Source organism: Rhinolophus sinicus, linkage group LG06 (genome assembly GCF_036562045.2).
Source record: "Rhinolophus sinicus isolate RSC01 linkage group LG06, ASM3656204v1, whole genome shotgun sequence".
Classification (NCBI taxonomy): Eukaryota; Metazoa; Chordata; class Mammalia; order Chiroptera; family Rhinolophidae; genus Rhinolophus; species Rhinolophus sinicus.
Genome location: NC_133756.1, coordinates 123798518 through 123819730, shown reverse-complemented (window position 1 = coordinate 123819730; position 21213 = coordinate 123798518). Strand labels below are relative to the sequence as shown.

General features: G+C 45.7%; 1 protein-coding gene across 3 annotated transcripts in view; it reads right to left on the bottom strand.

The window, feature by feature from the left end:
* The window catches only part of SYT9 (synaptotagmin 9), a 161832-nt gene that overhangs the window by 22992 nt on the left and 117627 nt on the right, over positions 1–21213 (bottom strand). The window contains exon 6 of one of the 3 annotated variants that reach the window (XR_012497500.1): positions 19075–19199. Coding sequence is in view for 2 of the 3 variants with exons in the window: in XM_019728135.2 (XP_019583694.2) it covers positions 19075–19204 (130 nt within the window). In the remaining variant the exon portion in view is untranslated. Of the gene's footprint in view, positions 1–19074; positions 19205–20885; positions 21023–21213 lie in introns of those variants that run through there. The other 2 variants (XM_019728135.2, XM_074335933.1) reach the window with 2 other exon arrangements.

Here is a 21213-nt window from a genome sequence, read left to right as displayed (position 1 = left end):
AGCAAGGAGCTATTTATTACCCATTGAATATTTGGGGAAACTGAGAAGACCAGGACTGGAGAAAATTACTGACAGAAGTCCAATGAAGCCCAGTGTCATAAAGGAGGGAAAACAATCTGAGTGGGGAGCTAGAGAGGCTGGTGACCAGTGCTGGGGTAGAGGTGTGTGGAAAGAGGTATGCGTCCAGGGTCCCAAGTGAAGTCGTCTAGAGCCACAGCGCTGGCACAAGCCCTGTGCTGAGCTCCTCAGGGAGCTCCAAACTTACCCCTGGGGCTTTGACTGTCATTCTTAAAGTGACAAGCGTCCTGCATGTCAGGCCTGACACCATCTTCCATCCTGGTTTGGGCTTAGACACAGTGGGGGAGAGGGCCCAGACCAGACAGGAGCAGTGTGGAAGGATGCTCTCACTCTCAGGGACCCCACAGGTGTGGGAACCGGCAGAGCACAGGGTCGGTAGAAGAAGAGCTCCTTCATTGCTTTCCCTGGAACAGAGGGCTGAGGGCAGGTGTAGAGACGAGACAGGAGGCAGGGGGGACCAGGCCAGCCGCTGCCTACCAGAATCATCTCTTACCTAGAGAGGTTCAGTGGGGGCTGCTGGTCTGGCAAACTGTGGGATTCAGACTTGATTTGCTGCCCTGTGGTGCCTATGTTGGCTTGAGCCTTTTGGAATTGGCTAGAAATGGTTTGTTTCCAGGAGAGCAAACAATGGAGCCCCGAGTTGTCATGGAAACACATCAGGGGAATGGAGGGGGGTCACAGCAGGAAGGTCAGACAGCCATCTCTAGGGGACAAGGAGATGATGTTTTTCCTCAGTCAGAAGAAAGGATTCTGCTTGAGGTTGGCAAGCAATGTCCTTCAAATCAGGGGAAGGCCTTTGGGCCTTGGAAGATGCGACATGGCCAGCTAGCCCAGGTGCTAGGGCACACGTCCCTTTGGGATGCTGAGCACCAGCAGCCTTGGGAGGTCCTTTGCCCAGGAGACTATGAAGAGGCACATCCCCCCAGGTTTTGTGACCAAAGCTTTGATGGAAGTACATTTGTTGTGTGATGCCTCCAAGTGTCCCAGTTGTGAAAAACAAGTGGGCCGGTGTCAAGTGCACAGTTCCTTGAAGAAGCCCAGCTTCCCAGTATAGACAGAGAACCAGATTTCTAGGTGCAGGTCTGGTGTAGGCCTTTCCAGGAAAGGGGAAAAACAGGTCAAGTTCTGTATTTCTAGAGAGTGGAAGTTCTGCAGAGAGGCAAACGAAAGAGCACAGGGGCAAGGTGGTGCTGAGAGGCCAGGTAGGAAGACGAAGGCAGGAATGCACCTTCCTTACTGTTTGTGCACATCCGTGTAAAGTATCAGTAATCATGGGTTTCTACGAGTACCTCTCCTCCTATCAAGCTGACTGTATAGTCAGAATAGCATTTTAAAGAGCTTTTCATATATTTTGAGTCTCTGCATCTAGGCTCCCAGTAACTAAAAACGTCTACCTTTATTTTTCTTCTGAGTTTTTGAAACTCTTTATCCTAAAGCGGATGGTAAAATCTGACCCTATCCAACCGTTATCCCTTTTGCTACCAAAATCTCTATGATAGTTTTCCTAAGGGCCGAATTACTTCTATTCTGCCAAAGAGTTCTTGTGTTTCTACACATTTCCCTTGTCCTGCTCCTTTTATTAAATATACAGTTGACCCTTGAACAACATAGGGGCTCAGGGCACTGACCCCCTCTGTAGTTCAAAATCCCTGTATAACTTTTTTCTCCCCTAAAACCACTAATAGCCTATTATCGATTGGAAGCCTTTATGTTACTGTTTAACATAACATAAACAGTAGACCAACACATATTTTGTATGTTATATGTATCATATACTGCATTCTCACAATAAAGCTAGAGAAAATGTTATTAAAATCATAAGGTAGAGAAAATACATTTACAGTATTGATTGAAAAAAATCCATATATAAGTGGACCAGCACAGTTCAAATCTGTGTTGTTCAAGAGTCAGCTGTATACGTTTTGTTACCTGTACTCACTGTCTACATTAATTAGAAGATGCCTTGTAAAGTACACTGTAATTACTTGCCCAGCACCCATCGCCCCCAGCCTCCTCCTTCCGAAGTGAACCCTGAATTTGTCAGGTTTCCACCTCTCCCCATTCACCTAGACATCTCAGGGGAAGGGGGACCATCTCTAGAGTTGGACCTGTTTGGCCCATATAATCCTGTTCCTTTTTCCAGTGATTGATTCAAAAACTGGCATACTTTAGGCCGTGACATGTAAGGACAAAGTCTGATGGGGACTTGAAGAATTTTTTTCCTTGCTTCTAATAAGAGAGCTACAAGAAGTGCATTTGCCTCTGGTTCCTGTCACATCTGAATGCAATGCCTGGAACTGCATCCATTTTGCCACCAACCTGAAGATGAGTGGAAAAGGAATGAGGGCTCAGCAGCCTGGGAAGACGGGGCGTTCTTGATCTCATCATTAACCAGTGAAGCTGCAATCTCTGAACCCCTTCCTACTTCTAAATTCTCAGCCCGATGACACATTTCTCACTGTTTAATCCAGTTGGTGTCAGGATTTCTGTTCTCTACATCAGAATTACTCTAACTGATATATCTTGCCAGCAAAGCGACTCAAGAACTTGTCAGATCCTCTGTTTTCCACCAAAGAAGACTTCCCGGAAATGTCTCCTTGGTGAGCGCCTCCCTCACAATGAGAACTTGCCTCTGCACCGGTGCTATGCTTTCCTTTGGGAGAGGATGGCCCTCTACCCGTGGTGCTCCCTGCGCCGAGTCATTCTGCTAAGCGCCCCCGGCTGTGGCATCAGCACAGGCTACCTGGGATCACACAGGCTCCCCTCTTCTATCAGCCCGCAGCAGGCTCCAACTCTGACTCCCCTTGTTTCCTTGTTTCTGGGACAAAGAAGCCTCCCCAGAAGGTTTAGATTTCAGGTTCTAAGTGGAGGTCTCAGACCATCATGAAAGAGGATCCAGTGGTTTTTCCTTCTTTTCCATATTGTGTACATCGCCATGCCGCCCCTAGCTTGTATAATTTTTCCATTCTCTCCTCAAATTATGTCCTTTCTATTTTAGCTGGGCTTTTAGGAGCATTTTTCAGGCTGCTTCATCCCTCTGGATGTCTTGGAGTTTGCCTTGATTCAAGCCAAAAAGGCACAGTGAGTGTTTGCATTCTGAGTGGTGAGGGGTGGCCTCTCGCATCAGTGTTGCGCCTTTTGGGATTTTGGAATAAATGCTCAAAGACTGTTCACAGCTGGACTTCCTGGAAGTGAATGGAGGTGGGGCTGTAAATTAGAGCTGGGAGGAGAGGACTTAGCAGGAAGATGCTTCTGCCTCAAGGGCCGATTCTGAAATCAGAGATGAGGTCTAAGTGGGGGTGTGGCATGGCCATTCAAGTGTCAGGAGTGGGACATAGGAGGTGTCAAACCCTGCATGGTTTGGCAGGGCGCAGGGCTCTGATCTGAGGGGTTCAGTTGAAAAGCACAGAGCAGAGTAGTGGGGAGAGGCTGGGTTGTTCCAGGCAATGTGATCAAAATTGATGGAAGAATAAAAGGGTCTGAATGCTGACCAAAGGCCCGGGAGGATCCAAAAGGCCCAGGTAAGGAAAAATGTCCTTTCAGGCCGAGCCAGATTGGAAGAGGACAGAGCTGCTTCCAGGACACGGGACGTATGCAGAGAAAAACTGGGGACCTAGAGACGTGGGAAGAGAGGAGGCAGGCGATTGTTTGGGCCTCAGTTCCGGTAGGTGGGAGAGGTGGTAAGGAGGCATTGTATAAACGCTGGGTGCTCTGCCCTTGTACTGAGAGGAGCACAAGGCTTCTCCTAACCCCGCCTGTGGGGAACAGCTGCTTCCACAGGCCGCAGAGGTGAGATGGAGCCCTGATGTGCCGGTAACGGGAGGAGAAGAACATCCATGTGCTCTGTGAGAAGAGCTGGGCCTAAGTCCAGAGCCCTGTCCACACATCAGTTATCCCCTCTCTCTCCTATATCTTCAAACTTCCCCTCCCTACTGGCCTCTTCTTCAGCCTAAAAAAAGATGCTTGAATTTCTTGCTTCTGAAGAAAGTCCCATTGTCAAAACCCTTCATCCTTTTCTAGTGACTGGCCTCTTGCCTTCCCCTTTCAGCTAAGAAACTTGAAGGAGTGGTCTATACTCATCAACTTTAATTCCTCACCCCGTGTCTGTCTCCAATCCAGGTACCACCAGATTCCACACCGCTCTGCTGAGACTGCTCTTCTTGAGGGTAGCGAGACACCAGACATAAAAACTCAGGGTCGTCAGCCCAACCATCTCGTGCACACAGAAACGCTGGGGTGCTCGCTCTTTCTCAAGATATTTGAGAAATTGGAAGGGAAGCTGAGGGATGGGGTATAGTGCTGAGGAATTATTTTAAAAAGTTACTGTTGATGTTGAAGTTGGTTTGAACAGATTTTGCTAAGCCTTCCTTTTGCCCTGGCCTGCTCTGGGGCCCACGTTCACTGTCTCAGAGTTGCTGTCTCTCCAGTCCTGGCTCCCTCCTCTCGTCCTTGCTGAGAGGACACCCATCTGTCTGAGCTCCTGTGATGACTGCTGTTCCAGAGGTATTTTTTTCAGTCGTCACTCTTGGCCTCAGTAGGGAGAGGGATGCAATGCAAAGAATCTGCCTGTCTGAGTCGAGGTCCTGTCTCTTCCCAGTAGGGTCACAGCTGAGTCTGGACTCTCATACTGATACATGGGCCACTTGGGAAAACCTACAGCCTCCCTTAATTCAGGAAGAGCTTTTGTCCGTAAAGCTCAGAGGTTTCTGATATCTTTCCCCCAAAGGATCTGGGGCTTAAAATTCAGGCTAATTGGCCTTTGTCAGCAGATTTGGGGCACAGGCATTTTCATTTAAAAACCAGGTGAAACAATCTGGTCTTCACGTGGCCTTGGGCCCAGAATAGAATCTGACTGGCTGTCAGCTAAGAAAAAGGTAGCAATAGGCACACATGCGTGCATCTCTGTATGAGGCGTGGATGGTTAAAACCTAAGTAACTTGTGAACTCAATGTCTCTTCCAGAAGAGCATCTTTCAGAAGGTACTAGGTGAATGGTATGTTCTGTCAAATTCTACTGCTCTTGGCACACACTGAAACTCCTTAATCTCCTCTCTCCTTGTCAGCTCCCCCTTCCCTCACCTGGTCCCAAACACCCTGTCCCTTCTCTACCATTCTGTACCACAGTAGATGTCGGGACCACCCATCTGTCAACATAGAGGCCTGTTCTCATCCTGGCCTCCACTCTTGCCCTGTCCTCTCACAAACCTCCTCAAAGGCATTCATTCCTCCCCACGCAGCCCCTCTGTGTCTGCCTGCTCCAGGCATGAGTCTGGCTCATCTTGACCAGTACAGTTACCTCTGTGTCCAGCCTCATCCCCTCGTCCACACTCCTCCGGATGCATGTCAGCATGATCCTTGTAGAATATAAATTGGAGCACATGCTGCAGCTCTTCTTAAAATCATTCCAACATTCCTTTACTGTCCCCGCAGAAAGTTCGAATTCCTTATCACGGTTGAAGAAGCCTGGCCTCATTTCCATTCCCCATGGACCCTGGGTTTTAGTCATCTTGAAGTCTTTGGTGTTTCAGGCACCACCCCTCCTCTTTTATACCTTCCTGCCTTTGAATGTGTTACGCTTTCTCCTCAAAATTCCTTTTTCTCTTCACACAGGAGGATAACTACCAATTTTCAAGAGCCAGCTCAAGTGGGTCAGCGTGTCTCTCTGGTCACCACCCTTCCCCAGTGGGCGGTTGGGAACTCTCTCATCTGTGCTCCCACACAGATTTTGAAAACACAGACTGCACAATTTGCTGTCAGGTTGCCCCATCAGAGTCCTTGAATGTGGGCACTGGGTCCTTAGCACTTAGGACTGTACCTGGCACCAGGCAGGAGCGAAGGAGTCCTGCTACCTCAGGAACTTTTTCATAGAGTGACACACACGTCCAACTAGAATTGCCTCTTCCTTCCTTCTGTGGCTTCACACATTTTTCTTCAATTATAAACACACAGTGTGTGTCTCTGTGCTGTTTAAGCATTGTAAGGCTAAGCACAGCTCCAAACCAGAAGGTTAAATATTTGTGATAAAAATAATCTATTTGTGCTCATCATACAAATGTGATAACACAACTGAGGTATATAGTATCCTATGCAGAGAAGCGAAAACTAAGGAATGGTGTTGTTTCCTGACAAATAGATGTGATGCAAATCCTAGAATTCTAGTCTTTTGGAGAGAAAGCATTCAGATGGTCCTAAAAATGCATATAGTTGGTTATGAGTCCACATTTCCCTCCAAATACTCTCACACTGTATCCAAATTACACTGGCCTCTCTAAACGTGCCATCCTTTGCTTCAGGTGTCCATAGTATGGAATGTGTCTAATTATTGGGTTTGCAAAATCAATTTAATGGCTGTGAACAGTATTTTTTTTAATGATATAAAACATTTTCAAAAAATGTATCACATGTATGTGTATTATTTCACAAAACTTTACCTTCAATTTTTATATTTGTGTGTGTTATAATGTAAAATGTGTTTCTTACTCTAAATCGTAGCCAAGATCATTTGAGGTAAACAGCTCTATTCCATATATAATCAGGAACTTTATGAAATATTGTGCTATATTTTATGTTCTTGACATCTAAGTCTCTGTGTAGGATTGGAAATTCCAAAAGCCAGAGAAATGACAAACTTGGGATATCCCTGGGAAAGTAATCTTCACTTGAACACTGCAATAACATCATTACAAATCAGTGACTGAAAAGCTGGGTGGACTTATATTTTCCCACTTATTAAACACTTAGGAAGCATCTTTCACTGCTAGATACTATGCTAGATGCTTTCATATACGTTACATTATTTAATCACCACAACAGGTTGATTTTTTTTGGGGGGCGGCATTTTTATCAGAGTTTATTTGAGCCAAACTGACTATAATTGCCAGAAAGCAAGATCTCAGATGCTACAGAGCATAAACAGTTTTGCAGCTTCTTTCAGGCGTTTGAAATTAAGGAGGGAATGTAAGGATGATTACACGAAGATGGAAGAAAGCAAGGTAGGGACTAGATTACAGGATAGTTAACAAGATTATGTGACCTCTTGAGGGTGGTTGTGCTTATTTAAAAGGTGTGTTAAGTTAGATGCACAAAAACGGGTTTTTAAAAGTAGGTACTTACAGCCCCATTTCATGGAGGAAGAAACTGATCTTCAGAGGGATTAGTTGATTTGCTCAAGGGCACAGCTCTAAGTGGCAGAGGTAGCATTGGGCTCCTTCCCTGTTAGACACTAACACAGCACAAACGGGCTAGTCCACCAAGGAGTTTAACCGGGGCATGCCTTCCTCTTGGATAAACTGATTTTGCTCTCCTCAACTTTTGTCCGATTCAATCACAGAAGCTCTTGCATTTATTTGTTTTATACATTAAATTTCTAAATTAGTTTTGACTTCAGGAAAGAGTTCAACAAAAACCCTCCAAAAACTGCACACACTGTGTTAAACAACTACCAGTAATCTAAGCCTTTAGGTGTATGCTTACAATTGCTAAGAACTAACTTAAATTTGTATTATCTAGATGCATATGAACAGCAGATGACACATAATCTAGAATTATGCAGGACCTTCATGGACCCTTTAGTCTAGGAGTCACTCAGCAAGCTCTCATAATACGTATAATCCAAATGCAAATCTGTGTCAGATTTCCTGAAGCTATGAAGATTCCCTTGTCTCCCTCCAGCAAAACTGACTCCAAATCTCCTTCAAATACCTTCGATCTCTCTATCCCTCTCCACCATTCCCAACAAGCACCAAATTCCTTACCCTGTGGCTGGCTACCTGCTACCACTTTCTCTCTCTCTCAAACCTATTCTCTTCAGCTTCTTTAACCACAACCCCTATACAACCTCTCACCCCACCACACTCAACAACTCCTCAGCAGGCATGTCCCACTCAGCAACATGGAGCATTAGAAATAGAGGCCACCCAGTGTTCTCTGAGCATGGGATGGGGGTGATAGTGGACGGGGCCCAGACTTTAACTTCCAAGCCCTCTACTCTGGATGGCAATGGGTGAAGACTTGAGTCTGGTCCAGATCTGTTTCTTTTTTCATAGACTTCGTTCCCCATCATTCCATGGCTCATGAAGTCGCTTTTGGTCTTTGTAGATACACTCAGCAAAGAGTTATAGCAGTCTGCCACCCACCTTGTCTGTAACACAGGGCTCAGTGCTGCATTTCCAGTGCTACTGCTATTATTACTCTGTCCCCATTTCCTGCTACTGAGGAAGCCCATACCCACCCAGTACAGCCTTCTCCTGGGCTCCCATGAACTCAAACACCACTGTAAAGACAGCGAGGGAAACTACATCTGTGTTGCGGGCTTTAGAGAATCACTGGCTTGAAGAAGTAAGAGGAACGTCTTCTGAGCTGAGTAGTCCTCGAAGATTCCCATGTGATTTGAAAGTCCTTTTCTTTCCTATTATTCCCTTTCTTGCTTTCAAGCATCTCCTCTTGGCAGCAGCCACTGGAGCTAAAAGCTATTTCCCCGAAACAAAGCACAGTTTTCTCAAGGCCTTTGTTCTTAACTCGTTCGTGCCCACTGACATGTGAGAGCAGCAGGAGGACTGGCGGTGGAGCAGACGGGCACTGTGCGCGGCGATGGCTTAGATTCTGCTGGGCGCAGCAGTAGCCCTGATTTCCCCTTGTTATCCTGAGATCGTAGGCTTTCTCTGAGTTACTATTCCTTTCTCTGCAACGATACCTGGATCCTTATTCCTAATATAACATTTAGTTCTGGGTAAGCCCACATTCACACACTTTGGCTCCATACTTGAAGAGCAATGGAAATGTCACATTATTTTTAAGCAGCAGGATAGGAGCTATGAGTACCAATCCTAGAGTGGACATTCTGCAGCTTTTAGGAACATAACATTTTAAACGCAAAGGGGCCTTGGTTGTCAACTCATCCCCCGACCTTGTGTGCTGAAGTGAGTCTAACACCCACAGGCTTCACCTGCACCAGCAGGCTGACCCAGCCTGCCAAGCTGGGGTCCTGCTCGCATCCACCTCAATCCTAAAGTCTGCCGTGAAGAGCTCCGCCATCACTCTAACACCAGAGGCCCCCCCTGACCCCTGCACCACTCGAGTCCCTTGTTAGAGGCTGGATCTGGGGCCACAGTCACTGCCACTGGAGGGCCCCACCCTCTACCCCTGTATGGAAGCTTCCAGAATGAGGATGGGAACACCAGATGCTCAGGCGTGATATATGAGGTTAGTGCGGAAGTAATTGTGGTTTAAAAGGTTAAAAATAACTGCAAAAACTGCACTTCCTTTTGCACCAACCTAGTATGAGTTACAGATGCCCTGGGCCCCTCTGCAGCCTACTCCTCCCCGCCCATCTTCCCCTTGTGAGCAGGTGTTGATTGTTCTAACTCAGCTTTGCTCCTGCAGGCGACCCTGACGCCAGTCAACAAAGAGGGAGAATGCAGACAAAATCCCACAAAAAGCATCATGGATCCACATCTCCAGGCCCACTTCAGAGACATCATTAGGCATTAACAGGGGAAAAAAATCCAGATTGTTTACATTGTTTATGTTTAGTCAGGCTTAATCCCTTTGCACGGCATTTGCTTTCTTGATGAATTTTATGACCTTCCTCTAGTAAACATTTTTAATCTGGACACCTACTATCAATAGGTATAATATTTAAGCAGACTTCATTAAGACCGTCAGCTACATCGGAAAAAATATCACGCCTTTGTTTTCCTATTCATCACAGCTTCTCTTTCTGATAATCTGCGCCCAACTCCTGAGAGTATTCTACATCCTATACCAAAAGTTAAGACTGCATTACGTAAGTGCTCAACGATTGGTAAAGTCCCCCTGGCTTTTTAGAAACCCCCCCTTTCCTTATTTTTAAGCATTTCAGTCAATCTCATCATATTTCATGTTTTGAACTTTATTTAAAATGGGGGAAAATATGTAATTCTACCACTACTAATCACAGACTTTAAACACGTAGTTGAACTTTAGCTTCTAAATAAAAACAATAAATATAGGGTTAAAAGGTAATGTTAGAGTTGCTCAAGTACCGTTATTAAATGAGCATAGATTTTCATTTTCGTTCTAAACAAATGAATTGCAATACATGGTAGGAGACGTCGACGGGAAAGGACAGCCATGTCACTGATCGTCACTCCTGAGGAACTGACCCCTGCTAACCCAAGGGAGCCATCGTAAGATGGACAGCTGCCCACAGCTCCCTCCAGGCCATGGATTTCCCTTTGGTAAATAAGATACAAAGCAAGATGAAAGCAGTTTTTCTCCTAACTTTTCACATCACTTGCATGTTATGAAGAGCAGACTCTCTCTTTTGGCCACGATTGTTTCAACACACAAGCTAATTAACCAAACCGATAATTTGGTTCATTCGGAACACTTTCCTGAATGTCTAGCATGTGCCATGTACTTTGTTAGGTACTGGACGTACCACAGTGAACAAGACACAGGGTTGATCTCATGGCAGCTTTGGGAATGGTTCTCTTCACCCCAAGGGAACCCCGTCTGGGAGAGGTGTTCACCTGGGTCCCAGACAAGGTATTCTCTGTTTCAAGCAACAGCAATCCCGTCTCATATTGCTTACATAACAAAGGGAACTTATGTGCTTACATATTTATAAAGGCCAGAAGTAACACTACACTCAAGAGAGGCTTGCTCCAGTAGCTCAACCATATGCTTGAGGGTCTGGATTCTTTTTCTATTCTGCCACCCATGGGATTGGCCTCACCCTAAGTCTGGCCCCCTTTAGAGGTCCAAAAGAGCCACAGCTGCTCCTAGGGTATATGCTTCTTTGTTCACATCCAACAGGGAAGAAAGAGCATCTTCGTCCAAGCAGTCACACCAAATGTTCTATAATACTCTCTGACTAAATCAGTTTATGCAATACTAATCCCAGCAATTGGCTTGATTGTTTTAACCTGGGTCTAGGTCTTGGCCTGGATCCAAGGATGGAGCTAGGATTCCTAGAGTCCCCAATCAGAAGTCAGGGCCATCAGAAAGGGGGTTTAATGCCGGGGAGGCAATGAACAAACATTCACTCATGCTGTCTGGGTGGGTACCTGCAGAACTGGGCAGATCCTGGTCAGCTTTCCTTCTGCTTTTTGTTCTTGGGGCATAAGAACTAAAGCCATCTACCCCAACAGTGTCTACTCTATATTAACTTGATTTTGCTATTCTGTTGTCTTCATTAACATAACTTTACTATTCCCAGAGGAGACACTTGCCAAGATAGATAAAAGTTGCAAATGACATTATTGCTCATTACAGGGACTTCCCAAAAGACTATGAATTCTTCCTTAGAAAGCATCAACAGTTTACACCCCAAGACTCTTTGAACCCTGTTCTCAAAATCCTCACCTTTCTGTGTACACCGAAACTAGTACATTATGCTCTTTACCCAATCCTAACCAAGCTCTCCCAGCCTGTTTTATCCCCTTTGCCACGGCACTGAAAGGCCAACCTTAAACACTTCAAAATCTCCATAAATCAGACTTTGCCTTTCCCTTTCCGTTACCAGGCAAGCAATAAACTCAGTTTTATCTTATTAACAGGTTGTTCTGGTGATATCTGGAAGATAGCATTCAAAGGGCACATATCCTGAAATACCATTTCCAGGGGCAGTGATCTTCTGGATGTTCTCTGTCCTCTGCCAGGATGCTCTACCCCTGCTCCAGGCCCCTTAACCCAGGAAGTTCTCTCTTCCCATCCATACCTGAGGGTTTGTGCTTCTTTCAGAGGCTGGCATACACCATTCTAGTTAATTTCTTCTACAGGGAAGGAATCGGCCCATCAGCCCATTACATTAACAGTCACTTCTGAATGCCACTCCTGGAGACAGAGATGACTACAGACTCAATCAAGCCCATTGTTAAGCACTTTCTTATTTAATTACTATTCAAGTGTGCCACAGGAGCAGTCCGGGTCAGTGCCTGCTGGGGCAAGGTCATTTGTGAATGAGAGGATATTCACGATGCAGTTGGCATTCTATTCAGGAAGCAATGCTATTTTCCAACACACTGTTATTATCTTTTATACCTCTAGTGTTTACCCTAATGCCCCCATGTTGTGCATGATTACTATCTCTATAGACCTTAGAAAGAGTCACTGGTTTTGTATCCCAGCTGAAGATGAGAAAATGGTTAGCATCCTTTTTTTCTTTTTTGTACAGATAATTCAGTACAAGAAAGAAAACTTGCTCGGGAAAGACAAATGCTCTTGGCTTTGCTTGCTGACCGTTCTCTCCACCAGCTGGAAACACAACGCCCCATTAACACGAACGGTGCCTTCTTGTGCAAACTGCGTTCTGGCCACTTATATCAATTGGCAGAGATTCTAACAGGCTTGTTAATATTTTTCAGATTCCCAAACATGTAGCACATTTATGTTCTTTGCAATCAGTTTTGCTTCAGTGGCCCTGCAGGTATTTATGGATACTGGCATGCTAAATTACACCAATACAAATAGTTTATTTTGAGGGAAAAAGATCTCAATTATAAGTTTTTTATTTTGCCCAAAAAATACTTTCCCACTATTTTTCCCTTCACACGTAGGTAGAAAAAAATCATTATCTTGTGTAAAATTGCTGCTAAAATGTTTCCTGGTGAGAAAAGCCAACTCATGGATTAATCTCCTTGTCACCTCCAAATCAGTTCTCATTCAGGGTGCAGTGGTCTTCCGTTCACCATATGGATCTCTGTGGCATTTCTGCTTCCCCATTCTCTTAAAAAAATACTGAAGTACTCTAGAACCGAGCCACCCTATGAGCTTAAGAGAGACCTTCATAATTTACTAAGGTGCTTCAGTTACTGCTCTGAATAGTTCTCAACGGCACTGAAGATGCAAAAGCAGTATCATCAGATGGCAGTTCATGGGAACCACGGGAGAAAATGAGCTCTTTTCATGTTCTTCTCGTAAATGGAGAAAAGGTAATCCGAGCTTCAAGCTTAAGAAGGGCTATTTCCATTTGAAGAACCTACTGCAAATTTAGTCTCAATACCTTTACATCGCTCCCACACCCTACCTGCCTTCGATTTTGGACACCACTGAATGGGGGAATTGTGGAACTTCAGAACTAAGGGAGCCCACTTACTTTCATTATATGTCTCTTTCATTCATTTACCAAATACTAATCCAATACCTATGTAATACAGTATTTCCATTCTTTGCAAATTGTGTTATTCCCAAGCAATGAATCAATGCCATATATTCCAGTACAGAGAAGGCAAATAATAGGGTCAACGATCAGTCAGCTAGTCCCTCATGAAACAAGAGTCTCCAAAGCCAGGCCCTGTCCGAAAAGAGATACATCTCAATTCCAAAAGTTCCGTTTACATGTTGAGAGGGAAACTTGGATATCTGAACACAAGGCATAGGTAGAGATGAATCATGTTATGGATATAAAAGAAGTTTCCAGCACCTGGGAGAAGGAAGTAGAGACTTTGGTGGAAGAAATAGGGAGAGAGAAAGAGAAGAGGCTTTGATGTGAAGCCCTGGCTTCACCCCTTAGGCTTGAAACCCCAAGTTTCAGGTGGATTGAGGAGGAAGCTGAAGGCAGATGTGGCCCCTGTGCCAACATGAGGCGAGAGGAACAATGCAGAAATAGCCACTTATGGACATGAAGAGAGTGTCTGCAGTTCTCCTGCAGTTCTTATGTGTCCTTGAAAGCTCAGAAGATGTGGAAAGGAGGTGACAGTATTGGTGACAGTGTTTCAAGGGGGTTCCAGCAAGTGGGGAAGTGAGCCTGTACCAAGCGCTGCAAAGAAGACCTCCCAGGTCAGGCATCCAAGGGGAGGGACCGCCAGATCTGAGATCTGCAGGGCTGTCAACAACCCAAGTGGGGCCTGGTCTGGTTCTTGTTTGCTCAGTTTCCATCCAGAACATTTTGTTCTTTGAGTCACTGAGACATCCTGTTGGTCTATGTGTGGGGGAGTGTGTCACAACAGGGGGTGATGGCATGTGGCCCCCATGTGCCCACTACTCATATCCTCTATTACCACCCCCTCACATACATGACAGACTTACGCTCAGCTTTTTCCCCAGACCTTGAGCCACACTTCCCATCAGAGGGCAGAGCATGTGATTGCCAGCCCAAGTTCACTCCCTACTGATGGGGACTGGAGTTCATGGTGTTTCCAAAGACCTATAATCTGGGGTGCTAATGGGCACCTCAGATATCTACAGCTTGCTGAGTGGCAGCACTTCCTAAGGTTTGCCTTATCCTATGCCTCAGGCCATGCTTTTTAAAAAAGTGTTTTCATCTCAGTTTCCTTCTCTACTGGTCTTATTCTCACTGGGACCCAAGTCCTGCAACACATCCAAACTCCCTTGATAAAACCTGATTGGTTTGGCTTTTTTTTGTTTTGGAGAATCACTCCTGTTTCCTAAATCTGTTGTGAATAACAATTTCCCAGAGTGCTAAAGGCTCTGACTCCCTCACTTCAAAATCTTCAGGGTAGCAGCTGGTTTTGCTTGTGTCAGTTTCACTGTCCGGCCAAGACCCCTCTCAGGAAGTCTACTCCCCATATTCCTTCCTGCTGGAGTGGGCACTGGCTCACATTTCCATGACCCCTGACTTGCAGTGAAATGGACCAGGGGTGGACACCTAACCCAACCTGGGCAATCAGATACTTTCTCCTGAGAATGTGTGGACCTTGAAGACTCCAGGTCGGCTCCGCTGAGCACCTGACGGGCAATATGTAGCCCTGCTTTAAAGGGCCTAGTGGTGTAACTTCTTGCCAAGTCCGTGTAACTGACACTTGCTTTAGTTCTATAGCTCTAAGTTCACACCCTTAAGAAGGCAGAGGGTGGTAGATGGGACTCTGCATGCCAGGGTTCACTGTGCCACCTCTGCTCCCTAGTTATGCTGGGAATTGTAGAAGCCTGAGTTCCAGGAGCCAGCAGACTCACTGAAGTGGTTCCAGCAGAACCAGACTAGCTGGGCCCAGGACCCCATTAGCCTTCTGGACATACACGTACAAAAGGCTGAGCTTGGAGAGAGCAAGCCTTACGCACACATAGCACCCCTTGAGTAGGACTTTGCTCCTCTGTCAGACAGGATAATGCTGCTGATCTTCACCATATATTCTCATGGGGCCCTCTGTCTCCTATCTCTTTTAGAAAAGTAAAATTTGATTTAACCAAAAGGTGTCTGTGTCTGATCTTCCCATTAAAGCAAGTTCACTAGTTGTTAATGCAGAGAGTGTGCAGCACTACACAGGGAGGAGATGAAAATCTGGAACTGTTGCTATGATTCTCCCTGGGGCTTATGACGTAGATCAGCTCCACATCCAGGAGGGTGGAAAAGGTGCTGGGATATGGCCAAGCCAACACCATCTTCTCGTGGATATATGGCACAGCGGGCTGTGGTGGGAGCCCCGAGAGCTCTGTCATCTCCGGAGGCCCCATGGAGGGGACACTCCTGTCCCCAAGTCCCAGGCAGCCTCCCTGGGGGAGGCTGCACAGCTTCCCAAGCTTTGACATCAGGGACAGTAAAGGGAGTGGGACTGGCTGACCTTTGAGTGTGCAGTGAAGCCATCCAGAATCCCTGAGAGAGAAACGGATTTTTGAACTCGTTGGCTTTGAAGACTCCATCTGCCATCTGCCCTGGCAAGGTCAGGGTATGTTGGATGCAGCCCCAAGCAGGCTGCCAGATCTCAGCAGGGCTCAGGGTTCAGTCCTAACCTGGTTCCTCTGCCCCCCAGAAGTGCAGAGCTTCTGCCAGACCAGCCTCCCTTCATACTTAATCCTAGTTACCCCATATTCTCTCTTCCCTCTTTCTCTCTCTCATTCATTCAAACACACATGCGTAGGTACACACACACACACACACACACACACACACACACAGAGAACGGAAGCTTAATTACTGTTTTTGTTTTAAAGCAGAAAGTTAAAGGAAGAGGGTACAACAGGAACTTACTGTTGAGGCCAAGGACGATAGGAGAAGGAACAGAACTTAAATATGTGCATCTGTGTCCAGCAAAGCCCCGATGACCCCTCCCCCCAGTCTGAGGTGATGGCTCACAGAAGTGCAGGGGATGGGGATTTCTAACATTCCTTTTATCTTCCATGACAGACACCATGGATGGTATTTCTTTATGTGACAGTCACACGAGGACACACAGCAGTCACTCAGAATGTGGAACATACATAATAATGATTATACCTGAGGACTTGACTGAGCATTATGGGCCAGCCACTGTAATAGATTATTTAATTCTCACCACCTTGTGAGATAGGCACTGTTATGGCCACTTTACAGATGAGAAAATTGAGGTCCAGAAAGGGAAAAACAATTTTCAAGTGGCAGCACAGGAACTTAAATCTAGGTCCATCCAGCTCCAAAGTGAGCGCTTCCAACCTCTCTGCCTACGGCCTCCTCCGTCCTCACAGCGGTTAGCAAGGTGCAGTGACCTCTCCAATACTGCTTTTCATCTCACCTGGTACCAGTGCCCCAATTCTGCTAGCTGCACGTTTATTTTTAAAAGGAGAAGTATTGCTTCCCCTCACAAGATGGATCTAGAGTCCTGGGCACGAGCGTCAGAGACAAGAAGTCACAGGGCAAGGGCAGCCTCCCTTGGTTTGCCCTTCATGGAAGGGGCACAGGCGTTTCATTTCCTAAGTTCTACTGTAACCGTTAAGAAATGACCACTGTATTTGCTGAAGTAGTTCTAGCTGGTGTAACAAAGGACTCCCAGTTTCAGTGATTGAACCCTAAAAGCATTTATTTCTCACTTACGTAACTGTCAAACACAGATTTGCAAAAGGCCAAACGCGCGGGGTTTAAGGACCATCTCCCAGGTATCCAAAGTCATACAGCACTTTTTCCTTGGGAGTGAAGGAAGCCTCCAAGACCCGCTGCCTACACTTCCCAGGTGTCATGTGCAGGCACAGCCACTCAGGGCCCAGTGTACAGGCACCACCCAGGGTTACTTCCTGGCCAGGTCATGAAGAAACAATTGCTTGTACACCGAATCAGGGCTCACGTCTCAGCCCCATGCCACATGCCTAATCCTACCCTTTTCCATTTCCTGTGTCTTGAGGAGCATAGAGCTTTGACACTCTTTGATACTCCAGATTACAAATAAGAATTTAAGTCACCAGTGACTTATAAGGGTGCAAAATGTCTATTACAACTGCTTTAACTGCCACTGCTAGTGAGGCTCAAACAATTAAATGAGTCCGCAGATGGACTCCTTCGAGAACTGCACCAGGAGCTGAAGAAGCGAGATGCAGTTCAGTCAGCATCGGTCCTCCAGCCACTTCTCAGGTGGTTCATAGGTCCCACGGGTTTCCCTTGGGGATTCATTTTGAGTCCAGGAAAAAAAAGTCTTGGCTTCGATGGCCCAGGGGCAGAGGTATCCTCAGGGACCTAGGCTCTCCCTGAATACCCTGAAGCTTAGAGTTAGTCCATAAATCCTGTCCTGCTCTTCTCCATCTGGCATAAACTCCAACAAAGGAAGATTGTCCTTTTGTCCCCAGGCCAGATGTAGAGCCTCTCTACAGCTGTCTTGAATATTTACTGCAACCAGATCACCAACTGATGGCGGCAGAGCCCACACTGGGCGAGGCTCTGGTCACATCTTACAGGATGGCTTTGCAGGGGGCAGAGCTATCTGCATGGGGAGAGTAAGAGGACAGTTCTGACTGAAACCCCGGCTCCCTAGTGTGTCCCTGTTCCCAGGGGCTCAATTTTCTTCACTTATCAAGGGCAGGAGGAAGAAATGCTTCATGGACAATCTCGTAAGCACAACAAACACGTCCCTTCTTTGTGCTTCTGTGGCACCGGATGTCGACGATAACGCTCATGAATGTGCACTTTAATGACTAGTTTACACACTGTATTCTGTCTCTCTTATGGTGTATAAGTATTGCAAGGGAAGGGAAGGTTTATTATTCACATCTATTTTCTGTAGCTAATATTTAGGCATTTGACTCTCAGAAATGTTACCTAGTGAATGCAATTTGTTTTTGAGAGAATGAGTTAATAAATAAGAGAGTGAGTCAGTGAGCAATGATGAATGGGGGAAGAGTAAATAAAAAGTAAATTGTGGGGGAGTGAATGAATGGAGGTGTGAGAGGCAGAATGATGGTCCACTGCCTCCAGGTATCCACTTTTCTCTTTTCCCTTGCAAACAAAACCCTAGTTTTTAGTTGGGCACATTTCCACCCAACAAAAACAATATATTTCCCACACATGTCCATGTGAATAAGTTTTATGACTAAGTTAATTGTAAGTATCAGCATTGCATGAGACATCAAGGAAAATCCTTGAAAGAGAAATGTGTGTGTCTTGGCCACCTTTCTATGGCCTGTAAAATATGTGATGGCTAGAGCTTAGTAGCCATATTATACAAGGAGGTGACACCCTCCCCTCCCCTTCCAAAACAAAAGCCACACTGGGTGAGTGACACAGAAAGACAGGAGAAGTCTAGGTCTCTGTTGATCATGGAACCACTATAATATCTTAGACTACCTTCCTCTGAACCCTTTTTATGTAAGACAAATAAATTTCCACTTCACTTGTTGTTTCATGGTTTGTTGTTTTTTAGATTTTTATCATTTATAGTTGAATCTGACACTAACCAACTGGCCCAGAATCACAAGTTCATGCTAGAATCAGTCCTAGAATCCAGACCTCCTCTGTTCCAGTCTCAAGCTCTTTCTGATGCCAGGCATAAGTCACTATATGATGGTCTGAAATGCTACACTCACCCAGTTCCTGCAGATGTCCTTCAAATGTCAACCCAAAGCACAACACAGAATCAGAGAATCTCGACCTTTGCTTAAGAAAATCAAAGTGAGGGATGATCCCTGATCAATGCTCAAAACCCACCAGGCTGGTGAGGATCACAGAGTCAACCTCAGATTGAATGCAATTCCTAACAGTCCCAGAAAGTGCAACTAGGAACCACACACTCTGGTACATTCACATTTTTGGTGGCACCTGCATTTCAATAATCAAGCATTTACTCTTCCATAAGTGAAGCATATGGGGGGCGCGTCTTACCTCCACCAGGGAATGCCAGTGTGCGATGGGCTTCCGAGGATATGACAGCATCTCACTCCAGTGGTCTCTGCCCAGCCTCTCGGCTTCGTTGCCTACTTGACATACGCCGATGACCTCATTGTGACCTACACTGTGAAAATGGCCCACAATAGTTTTTTCTTAAAATTTTGGTATGTACGAACAACAATTACTCAATTAAACTAATAGAGAGGTATTAGGGAAGGGGGTGGTTCTTTTCATTCCCTAATTTAAAACTACAGGCCAAGTTTAACAGCCGATAGGACTTGGGATCCAACACTGCACTCGGTGGTACAGAGAAGAAGAGAGGAGTCTGCCTCTCATAGACCCAGATTATGCAAAAATACCACGTGGCATGGCTTAGCTTGTTCCCAAGAAGAGCTCCCTGATGCATGCTAAGGATGTCACCTCTGGTTCTGGAAGTACATTGACCTCCAGGCCTGCAAATCCATGTAATGAATACGGGGCCCCTGAAAAGAGTTTCTTGCAATAACGGCTGCTCAAATTCCTGCAAGAGGCAACCAAGTATGGATAAGGGGGCAGCTCTGTGTCTGGCAGCCATAGTCTTCAGCTTACAAAGGGAGCAGAGTGGAGGAGGCCCTTGAGTCGTGCTTTCCCCTCTCTTCAGGGAATTGGTTTTCGCATGCTCTTCCCTCCTTCCAAACCCAGCTTTGCTTCTTTGACTCAACCTGATTTCCTTACTATAGAAAGACACTTAGCTCCTTTAACTTGAGTGTTAATATTTCTGAAACATTCTGTGGGTAGGTCCCTGTCTTGGCTTCCCTACCCCCTTTTTTCCTGAAAAGATTTTTTGGTGAGAAATCCTTTGTATAACTAGAATGACATGGCCCATCCATGAACTCTTTGGGATCTAAACTCCAGACTTTCTCTCTTTCTTTTTTCTTCCTGCAAAGACAAGTGATTTTTCTCCTATTTGTGTGTAGGGAGTAAGGGGGAGACGAGGTGGGGAAGTAGTGTGAAGGGTATTCAAGTCTATGCTCATTAAAATCAGTTGCATGCAGAAGCCCCATGAATTCTGCTATGGATGTTTTCCAGCCCAGATTCATGAGTTTACTGAGAATTAAATTGAAGCAGAGCTCACATAATCAGATTTGTTAATGCAAGAAACTTGGCACTAGCTTGAAAAATGCTGGCCTAGCTCTCCATGGGTGGTGGGCAATGTCCCCTCCCGTGGCCTGATACTACTGGTATTGTGAGTCATCCAGAGGAGACAGAAGGAGGTCCACGCCCAGCACGGACTGTCATACCCATGGGCAGCTGAACCACTCCTGTGCTCCCTGGGATGGAAGACGGTTATGCTTCACCCTGGCATCTGCTAGAAGAGTGTTGAGGGCTCTGGGGCTTCCTTGCTGACATTTCAGGAAAATTTTCAGCTACAAATAATATTTGTAAGATTACACGAGAAGTCAGAATGATTTTTTCATAATTGTGCCCAGACCACGTGGGAGGGTTCCAATTAAAAAGAGACTTTTCATTTCAGTCTAATGACTGGTTTAACATGTATAATTCCCTGTTGGTACTTCCTCTGCATATTAAAGTGACTGTTTTTCAAATCTGTTCTTTAAATACACAATTGGCTACAATGTAGGCTATAAATATCTCTTCTGTGCTGTATTAATTAGAAAGTTGAGCATCTTATACATTTTAATATACCCCGTCACCCATACTGATTCTAGCATTTTCAAGAGAACATTTCTGTGTTTGCTTTCAGACTTAAGTGGATGGAAATGATCTTTATTAAACACATTGGGAGAAGGACAAAATAACAAAGTTGCATATTTAGAAATGTTGATGGTTTGGCTAAAGTAATCACTCTGCTGTTCTGAGTGGAACCTTTCCATGAAGGCGAGGCAGGATTACCCGAGTGATGAGTAAGACGTGTGGGGTCACAGTTCTCCAAGCTGAGAATCTAGGGGATGTGCAGGGGTGGAGAGGGGAAGAGGTAGGGTAGGGGAGGATGGAGAAGGAGAAAGAGATTGAAAAGGGGCAGGAAAGAACGGGCGTGCTGAGCGGCACCCTGATAACCGGACTCCGCAGCACGGTTTGGATTTCTTATCCATCAGCTCCCCACATCCTGCTCAATCAAGTCATCTCCTGAGG